General features: G+C 55.2%; 1 protein-coding gene across 1 annotated transcript; it reads right to left on the minus strand.

Annotated features, from left to right (window-relative positions):
- Positions 1-7,259: 7,259 nt before the first annotated feature.
- Positions 7,260-8,340, minus strand: LOC123091339 (probable glutathione S-transferase GSTU6). The gene is made up of 2 exons (XM_044512830.1): positions 7,930-8,340; positions 7,260-7,844 (listed from the first exon to the last, which is right to left on the minus strand). The coding sequence occupies exons 1-2, from the start codon at positions 8,251-8,253 to the stop codon at positions 7,458-7,460; spliced, it is 711 nt and encodes a 236-aa protein (XP_044368765.1). The 5' UTR covers positions 8,254-8,340; the 3' UTR covers positions 7,260-7,457.
- Between the last annotated feature and the right edge of the window lie 1,961 nt (positions 8,341-10,301).

The following is a 10,301-nucleotide window of genomic DNA, read 5'->3' on the forward strand; positions in this document are numbered from 1 at the left end:
AGAAGAGGCTTGACCCCAAGCCTCAGCTTCCGGAAAACGTGCTTGTAGCTCCTTCTTGTCTTCCTAGGTGTCGCCGATCTTGATTTGATCCGACCAGCGCACCCGGACCTGTTCCACCATGGCTCCTTGCTTGCGCTTCCAGCGAGTGTCGAGGATGGCTCGAGGAACCGCTGGCACATCAGAGAGTACAAGAAGGGCTGGTTCGACCGTCGTACCTGGGAGCACCGCGCGGCGCAGCATGGAGACATGAAAGAGCGGATGGATCGTGGCTAGCGGAGGCAGTTCCAGTTTATACGCCACCTCGTTGATCTTGCTGATGATAGGAAAAGGACCGTAGAACCGGAACGAGAGCTTGTGATTAGCCCGTTTTGCCACTGATGTCTGGACATAAGGTTGTAGTTTCAGAAACACCATATCCCCCACTTCCAACTGCATCCAGAACGCTTACAGTCAGCTTGTTGCTTCATGCGAAGCCGAGCAGGCTGCAACTGCTGCTGCAACAGGTCCTGAATGACAGCGCGCTCGTCCAACCAGGACTGAAGTGATGGCACCGAGCACGCTGTAGTAGTAGTGATCCCCCAATGTCGAGGTTCATGCCCAAACATGACCTTGAAGGGGGTCATGCCAATGGACGAATGGGATGAAGAACTGTACCAGAATTGAGCAAGGGGAAGCCAATGAGTCCATCGCTTGGGACAAGCATGGGTGAAACAACGGAGAAAGGTTTCGAGGCATTGGTTCACTCACTCCGATTGCCCGTCCATTTGAGGGTGGTTGGCGGTGCTCAAGCGAAGTTCAGCGCCAGCATAGCGAAAAAGTTCTTGCCAGAAGTGACTCGTGAAAACCGGATCCCGATCAGAGACAATAGCCTGAGGAAACCCATGAATTGGGTAGATGCGCTGCATGAATAGTTGAGCCACTCGAGAAGTGGTGTACGGGTGGGCAAGAGGCAGAAAATGAGCGAACTTAGTCATCCGGTCAACTAAAACCCAGATGCAGTTGTGCTGACCTGATTGTGGCAATCCATCGATGAAGTCCATTGTTATCATATCCCACGAAGCTTGTGGAACAGGAAGAGGTTGCAGCAGCCCTGGTGATGCCACTCTCTCCGTCTTGGCTTGTTGGCACATCTGGCAACACTTGACATATTGCTCAATGTGCGTCTTCATCTTGGGCCAAGCAAACAACCTGTGGATACGCTGGTAAGTCACTGGAAACCCAGAGTGTCCTCCGACGGGGCTGTCATGGAAAGCTGCCATAATTTTCTGTTGTAGCTCAGTGCTACCTCCCAGCCATATGCGATCTCTGAAACGGACGATTCCCTGCGCTAGGGTGAAGCGCTTCTTGGGGTCAGGTCTGATTGCCAGCTGTTCCAATAGTTTCTGAGAGTGCAAATTGCAGTTGTAGCTTGCGAGCACATCTTCCAACCACACTGGTTGACAAGTGGAAATCCCAAACAGTGTTTCTGCTTTGGGCAGCCGAGAAAGAGCATCCGCAGCCCCGTTCTCCGATCCTTTGTTGTAGACGATGCGGTACTGCAACCCAAGGAGTTTAGTAAAGGCTCGCTGCTGCCATGGGGTGACTAGCCGTTGCTCTTGTAAGTGCACCAAGCTGCGTTGATCAGTCTTGATCACAAATTCTGCTGACTCCAAGTAAGGGCGCCATTGATCGACTGCCGCGATGATTGTGAGGTACTCCTTCTCATATGTGGACAGTCCGCGGTATTTCTAACAGAGTGATTTGCTCATGAAAGCAATTGGATGCCCTTCTTGCTGTAAGATTGCCCCGATGCCCACGTCACAAGCATCCGTCTTAATAGTGAATGGCTTCTGGAAATTAGGTAGTGCGAGCACCGGAGCCGAGATTAAACCCTGCATGAGCACCTGAAAGCTCTGCTCGTTGTTATCCGTCCAGACGAACGGAGAGCCTTTCTTCAATAGATTTAATAAAGGTCTAGCCAGCACCCCAAACTGCCGCACGAATCGCCGGTAGTAACCAGCCAATCCCAAAAACTGACGGACTTCCCTGAAATTTGTTGGCGTTGGCCAGTTGCGAACAACCTGAATCTTGGTAGGATCTGTGGCCACCCCCTCTGCGCTGATGACGTGCCCTAGGTACGATATCCGCTGCTGACCAAAGGCACATTGCTCATCTTCACTTTCCATTGGTCACGCCGGAGCAAACTGAACACCTGCTACAGATGTTGAACATGATCTTGCAGGGTTTTGCTGAAGACAAGGATGTTATCAAAGAACGCCAGCACACACACTCTCTGATAAGGGGGTGTAAGGTTTCTGTCATCCCCCCATTGAAGGTGCCTGGAGCTCCAGCCAACCCGAACGAGACCACCAAGAATTCAAAATGACCTGTATGGGTTTGAAAGGCCGTCTTCTACTCCCCCCCCCCTCCGCCAGGCGGATCTGGTGGTAGCCTGCACGTAAATCCAGTTTTGAGAACCATCGAGCACCATGTAACTCGTCCAATAGCTCCTCAATCACCGGCACCGTGTACTTGCCCACCACTGTCATAGCATTCAAGTGGCGGTAATCGATGCAAAGCCTCCATGTTCCGTCTTTCTTCTTGACCACAATCACCGGTGACGAGAAGGGACTGTGACTCTTCTGAATGACGCCTTGATCCAACAGCTCTTTTAACTTGCTTCTCAATCTCTGACTTATGCTCTGGTTTGTAACGGTAAGGCCTCAGATTCACCGGTTGCGCTCCCGGCATGAGTGGGATGCGGTGATCGCACGCGCGCCTTGGTGGTAAACCTTTGGGCTCCTCAAAGATGTCCTTGAATTGATCAATCACTGCCTGGACGTTGCCTGGGGTTGGGGTGAAGATCTCATCCGACTCACAGATCTGGTACAGCTGCACGACATGTGCCACTTCTCCCTGATGTGGCATGCATTGCAGTTGCATACTGTTGATCTCCGTGCAGCTCGTAACCCCTTCAATCTAGCCATGAAGGTACATTGTCCCTGTTGGAGTGGTGGTCCAGAGCTGCTTGCCACACCAATCCACATTCATTGGGTTGTGCTCTTCGAGCCAGTCCATGCCCAAAATGGCATCATAAACCCCCAACGGAAGGATTTTCATGTCCGTGCTGAACTCCTTCTCCTAAATGGACCAGCGGCACTTGGGTATGTGAGACACACAACAGAGCTCCCCCATCAGCCACCTTGACTCGACAAGGGCGGTTGAGATGTACAACTCCAGACAGCGAGGCTGCTAATTGCGCGTCGATGAAGGAGGTTGAAATGCCGGAATCCACCAAGAGGAGAATAGCGCGGCCTTGGACCCATGCTTGGAGTTTAACGGCTTTTGGAGGGGTGCCACCCGTGAGAGCTTGTCGTGAAATTGCCATCACCGTTTCGGTTGGGCCGCTTGGAAGCTCCTCGCTCCCTCCATGCCGAAGAGCTCCAGCAGCTCTTCGACGACATGAAGCTACACGCTCGTGGGGCAAGTGTGGTCCTTCCCCCAGCGCTCACCACATTTGAAGCAAAGGCCACGTGCTCGCCGGTACTCGCACAGTGCCTTGATCTTGGAGTTGTCGCCGGGGTTGGTGTCGTTGGTCCGGCGCTCAGGTGCGGCCGGTGTCGTAGGAGGCCGCCCCTGTGGAGGAGGGGGCGGGAGCGGCATGGGCACGCCTGCGTCACCAGGTCCGCCGCTCGAGCCGTGGTGGGTTGATGAGGCCGCTCTGAGGTGCCGCCGTCCGCCACTTCCTCTTGCAGTAGTGCTAGTGCACACGCCGTGTCCAGATCAGGCTGTCGTTGCACCAGCACAATCGCCCGTATGTCCGCCCAAAGTGCCTCCACAAAACGAGTGAGGTAATAATAAGGATGAATTGAATCAGAGTAAGTAGACAAATGACTGATAATTTGCTCAAATCGTTCGATGTAATCTGCCACAGTAGTTGTTTGTGCAAGCGTGTAAAATTAGCGGATGAGGAGTTGATGGCGATATCTGCCAAAACGGGTGCACAACAAGGAAGAGAACGATTCCCAGTCGAATTCAGAAAGTTTCTTCTGAATCGACTGCAGCCACACTGCAGCCGTGCCCGAGAAGTTGAGCGTGGCCATGGGAACCCAGAAATTTTCCTGAATCGCGAACATGTGAAAGTACTGCTCGCACAACGTCTTCCAGAGGCGTGGGTTCTCGCCAGAAAATTGGGGAAACACAATGGATGGGTGTGTCTGGCCAATCCCCGCGAGCAACTGGCTTGCATGTGCATAAGGAGAGGGTAGAGGTGCGGGGGACAGTGGAGCGCACTGACTGTTGACCGGGGTGGACACCGACGTGAATGCCGGTGCCAGACCCCGCGGTAGGATGTCGATGCCGTGGCCGATCGGCCCTAATGCGACGCCGCCCTCCGGACCCTTGTTGTTGTCTGTCGGGTCACGCAGGGGAGCGATTGTCGGGGGAGCCTTGGGCGTGGGCGCCTGCTCCTCCTCTGCCGCGGGTCGCACCTGTTGGAGTTCGGCGACCGCGGTGGAGAGCTGGTCGACGTGCCATTCCAGCTCCGGGCGCCAGGCGACCAGATCCTCTAGTTTGGCCGCCGTCGAACAGATATCCGCGTGGATTCCGTCCAGCGAGGAGGTCAACTTGTCGAAATATTCCTTGAAGGTGGGAGCCATGGCGCCGATTCGATCCCTGATCGATTTTTGCCGCCGCGTCTCGATGAGGTGCACCAGCCTCAAATCCAAGGCTCTGAATACCAAATGTTAGCACCCAGGTAGTAATCTCACGATCTATTAAACTTTGCTCACGAATTCGAGTATCTGGTAGCGATTACAAGGAGAGGTACATGAATGGAAAGGGGATCGGGAGAGGAACAGGGAGCCGCCGCCGCCGCCAGGTGCCGTGATCCACTGGATGGGTTGGCCTTCTGCGCGTGTGCCCTTAGAGCATCTCCAGCCGTTCGGCCCCCCAGGGCGCATAAAAATCGCCCCCTGGGGGCGAGCCGACGATTCTTTCGGTGTTGGGGGCAGTTTTGCGCCCAGTCGTCGCCCCCAGTCACCGATTTTGGCCCACTTATTTCGGCGAAAAAGGCCCATATGGGCGATAATAGGCCCATATTCGGCGTGATTCGTCGTGGCTCGGCGTTCAATTATCAACATAAATATGTTTTTATCACATATTTCATCACATAAATTTCAAATACTTCAACAAAATAGTACAACAACACATAGTTCAATACAAATTATGTAGTTCAACAAATAAAAACTCATATTTCATCACATGTCACGCCCGGTGTCGCCCTTGAGCCTCCATAGGTGCTCTATCAGATCTTGCTGCAGTTTATGATGCACTTGTGGGTCTCTGATCTCCTGACGCATACTAAGGTAGGCAGTCCAGGTTGCCGGTAGCTGGTGATCAACTTCGGCAAGAGGACCCTGCCGGTGGTATGGTTCAGTGTCAAACACTGGCTCTTCCTGCTCGCTCTCAATGATCATGTTGTGCAAGATGACACAGCAGGTCATGATCTCCCACATTTGATTTTTCAACCAGGTCTGAGCGGGGTACCGGACAACAGCAAATCGAGATTGGAGCACACCAAATGCCCGCTCGACATCCTTCTTGCAAGCCTCCTGAATCTTCGCAAACCAGGCATTCTTGCCTCCACACACAGGGTTTTTGATGGTCTTGACAAATGTCAACCATCTCGGATAGATGCCATCAGCTAGATAGTACCCCTTGTTGTACTGCCGCCCATTGATCTCGAAGTTCACCGGAGGAGAATGACCTTCAACAAGCTTGGCAAAGACAGGAGATCACTGCAGCACGTTGATGTCATTGTGAGTTCCTGGCATACCAAAGAAGGAGTGCCAAATCCAGAGGTCCTGTGTGGCCACCGCCTCAAGTACCACACTGCAATCGCCTTTGGCGCCTTTGTACATCCCCTGCCAAGCAAATGGGCAATTCTTCCATTTCCAATGCATGCAGTCGATGGTTCCAAGCATCCCAGGAAATCCTCTTGCTGCATTCTGTGCTAGGATTCGAGCAGTGTCTTCCGCATTGGGTGTTCTCAAGTATTGCGGTCCAAACACTGCCACCACTGCCCGACAGAACTTGTAGAAACACTCTAGGCTGGTGGACTCGGTCATGCGCCCATAGTCGTCGAGTGAGTCACCGGGAGCTCCGTATGCAAGCATCCTCATTGTTGTCGTGCATTTCTGGATGGAGGTGAATTCAACTGTACGGTGCAATCCATCTTGCATTTGAAGTAGTTGTCAAACTCCCGGATGGAATTCACAATCCGAATGAAAAGCTTTCTGCTCATCCGATAACGACGCCAAAATGTTCTGTCGGCGTGAAGTGGAGCATCGGCGAAGTAGTTGGAGTAGAGCATGCAGTAGCCTTCGAGACGATGCCGGTTCTTTGCTTTCACCCGCCCCGGCGCCGAGCCACCTCGTCGCGGCTTTTCATTGCTCGCCAGCAGCTGGGCGAGGGCGGCGAGCACCATGAGATGCTCTTCTTCCTGGACGTCGGTCTCGGCTTCCTCCTCCAGCGGCGCGGCGAGCACTTCCTCGTCATCTGAGTCCATCGCCGAGGCAGGCAAATCGCCGAACACCTTGCGCGCGGTGGGCGTGCACCCGCCGCTAAACAGCCCCTCCGCGGCCGGAAACGGCGGCCGGAAACGCCCAGGTGGTGTCGGAGGGGCTGTCGCGGCGAACCTATGCTATTTTTCCGGCGGGGAATGGCTATCTACCGGTGAAGGGCGGCGGGGCGGCGCCGGGATATACCTAGTTGCGGCCGAGAGCGCGGGGGGGGGGGAGAGGCGGTCGGGGAAGAAAATCTTGACTTTTCACCTGACGGCATGGGCCAGCCGCGCTTTTCCCTTGCGCCGGAGCCCCAAACGCCCCCCAACGCGCCGGGTTCGGCCTGCGGCCGCCGGGCGGAGAAAAGGGCCGAACCGGCGCTTTTCGTCGTCCTGGGGGGCGACTGGGCCGTTTTTTTGGCGTCAGCGCCGAGAAAGTCGCCTGAGGGGGGGCCTGTTGGGGGTGCGGCTGGAGATGCTCTTAAGTAGTTGGTGCCTCCGCTCGGTCACACCCACTCCGGGCCTTGGTTCCGCGGGTTGGGCTTCCTTCGCCTCGCGGGTCGGCCCACGCCGAGACCGTATGCTTGACGAGGAGAGGGCGTGGGGTTGTAGTGGGCCTGACATGTTACCTCCCCCGTTGATCGGTAGATACAATTGCATCTACCCACACCCTGTAATATTGTCAGAATTATATCCATGACAAAGAATATACTTATGATTTCACCCGCAAAAAAAAAGAATATACTTATGATTTCTTACAAACGATTTGTTATCCTCTTTGGAGAAGTAGCTACGTGGTGTCAGGAGGGAAACCAGTCCATTCTTTGCATCCTTACAAGACATGACTATAAAGCTGGCCTAAAGAGAAAATTCGCTGTACTTGCTAGCTGGGTCGACAAATTCCACTCTACTTTTGTCACGACAGCAACTGGGCAACCGTGGAACCAGCCCGACGAGACTGAAGCTTCGTCAGGTACTCCACCGCCGTGTCAACGTCCGGCACCACCTCCTTGGCCGTATCAGTCTCCCCAAACTGCTTCACCCACGCGGCCAAGAGCGGAGCCCTACCCACCTCAACGACCACGACGCCGAACATCTTCTGCAGCGCTTCGAACCAGAGCAACTGCGAGCCGACGACGAGGTCGAGGTACCCGACGGAATCGCCGGCGAAGAAGGCCTTTCCCTTCGAGCACTTGCCGAACGCCTCCTCCAATTGGCCGATAGCCGCTAGCGTGTCCTCGACCTTCTCCGCTCTCTCCTCCTCCGTCGCCGCCCACATGATGCCTACCCAGGCCGGCAAGAGCTGCAAGACACCACGACCATGAAACCCGGCTCAAACTCAAACACTACTGTAGGAAAAGTTGGGGCAACAGCACACACGCAAGCACCTTGCTGTCGGCGTAGGCGGCCCAGATGCGAGCGGCGGCGCGATCGTAGGGGTCGGCGGGGAGGATCGAGGGGCCCGTGGCCGCCCAGACCTCGTCGACGTACTGCACGATGGCCAGCGACTCGCAGATGGGTTTGCCGTCGTGGATGAGCACCGGGACCTTCATGTACACCGGGTTGGACTTGCGGAGGAGCTCGCCCTTGGTGAACAGGTCCTGCTCTATGTACTCGTAGCCGATGCCTTTCAGCTGCAGCGCCATGCGTACACGGATGACGAACGGGCTCACCGTCAAGCCGAGCAGCTTCAGACTTCCTTCGGCAGCCATTGTTTCGTTCTCCGTCTGTTTTTCTCCATTTGTCTATCTGTGCAACACTGGCAGACACCGTATTCTTCACGTTTGTATACCCACGTGCGTCACCAGTGACGCGGTTGGCAGTCAAAGTACAGTAGTTAGTCCACCTTTTTTCCATTAGATGACAGTGGCATTATTATTTCCGTTCGGCATTTCAGTCCACCCCGAGATTCTTCTCGCACGCGTGGATGGATTGGCTCTGCAACTTGTTGCCGGCCCTGTCGGTTTGTCCACAGCTCCAGATTACTACTGGGACACCGTGCTCAATATAGACGAATAGACGCGCGCACGGAAAACTCTTGCCGAGAGCCGGGCCGTGAAAAGTGCATGAAGGACCAAGCAGACGGACAGAATACGTGCCAAGAAATTTCTGAAACAAACGACCCAGAGTCAAGACTAAATCTGCAACCCATTAAAATTCAAAAAAAAAAATCTGCAACCCATTGAATTTGTAGTAGTGTAGTAACTGGTTCCGTCTGGAATTAGTTGTCGCTGAAATAAATGTATAAAACGTATTTCAATACTTTACATCCGACTGAGCAACAAGTTATTCCGGGCGGAGGGAGTAGGAAGTACTTCCTTTTGGCCCCCGCGTCGCTCCGCTCGGGGCGACTCGGGTGGCAACGAAAACCCTAGCCGCCGCCCTCCCTTCCCCTCCTCCTCCCCCCTCGCCGCCGCCCGAGGATGCCTCCGGCGAAGCCCGCGTGGTCGCCCAAGACGGTGGCGGCGAGGATCTGGCTGCTTCGCTCCTCGAGGAGGGCTTAGGCCGGCGAGGCAGCGGCCTCGGGTGGTGTGGCGGCGCCGTTTCTGCGGCGAGCGGTGTCGCGGGTGTTGCCCCCCGTCTTCTTGGTCGCGAGGGCGGCGAGTGACGGTGGGCGCTGGCGCCGGTCGCAACGGGGGCGCGGCCCCCCTGTTCGCGCCTGGATCTGAAGGCAGCTTCCACTCCCCCTCAGCGCGCTCCTCCTCGCCGGATCTGGTCGCCGGTGGCCTCTGGACGCCGGATCCGTGGCTGGTGGGGTTGCTTGGAGCTGCGGAACTGGACCGGGAGAAATCCTTGGCTGGTTCTCCGGCCACGGCATCGGCGACACAGGCAGGTGCCGTTTTCCTCCTCGGAGGCTTTGTCGAGGTTCGTTTCCTCTCCCTCCTGCTCCATGACCCGGGTGAAAACCCTTGTCTTCTCAAGACTGGACGGCAACGGCGCAACGTGCGTCGCCACCTTCTTGAAGGTGTCGTCTTGGGCATAGTAGGAGTGTGCAGAGTGCTGTGAGGTGGGTGTCGGGTTGGCTGCGTCAGCAGCGAGGGAGATGAAGCTTGGTGCTCTGTTTATGTAGCAGTGATGCTCTGCTTTGGCTTGCTCGTCGGATCCTTACTTGCTTGCTCGCCGGTTGGCGCCATTCTTGGGCAGGGAGGGGATAGGGCTCCTCTCTTCTGCTAGCAGCAACTTGATGCAGTGGCTTGGGCATGGAGCCTATCCATTCAGGCTTGATCTGCTTCCTGTAAGGTTGCTTCATCTTACTCGTTGTTCGTTTGTTCAGTGTCAGTGCCTTTGTGTAGTTTTTCCCCTTGGTGGTTGTAGCGGTGACCTGCGGTGTGGCAATTCGTCCGGTTCCTCGTGCAGCGCTGTGTCGGGTTGAGAATCTCCCATGGTGCCCGGCATCGTGTCCTATCCTGGCTCTAGGGTGAGCTTCTCCATATTACAACGGTCCGGCACCTTTCGAGCCAAGGCGAGGGGCAAGGGTCCCATTTGGATTTGGAGAGGAGTGGATCGAACAAGGTGTCACCTTTCGGTGTAGATGAGGACGTTGTCGTGGTTCTAATTCTGACAGTAGTGTAGGGGGGTACTAAAGAGAGGCAAGATCCTAGCTATGGAGTAGTTGTGCACACAAGAGTTTTACGAGTTCAGGCCCTTCTCGGAAGAAGTAACAGCCCTACGTCTCGGAGCCCGGAGGCGGTCGACTGGATTATATGTGTGAGAGTTACAGGGGTGCGAACCCTTCTGCCTGTGGAGGGGTTGGCTTATA

This window comes from Triticum aestivum, chromosome 1B (assembly GCF_018294505.1).
Source record: "Triticum aestivum cultivar Chinese Spring chromosome 1B, IWGSC CS RefSeq v2.1, whole genome shotgun sequence".
In the NCBI taxonomy this organism is placed as follows: Eukaryota; Viridiplantae; Streptophyta; class Magnoliopsida; order Poales; family Poaceae; genus Triticum; species Triticum aestivum.

What these genes read in the sequence shown, in the direction of transcription:
- LOC123091339 (XM_044512830.1), bottom strand. Translation starts at nt 8,253, where the DNA reads ATGGCTGCCGAAGGAAGTCTGAAGCTGCTCGGCTTGACGGTGAGCCCG. An exon ending in CCGCCTACGCCGACAGCAAG is followed by an intron (nt 7,845 to 7,929) that starts GTGCTTGCGTGT and finishes GGTGTCTTGCAG; the next exon opens with CTCTTGCCGGCCTGGGTAGG.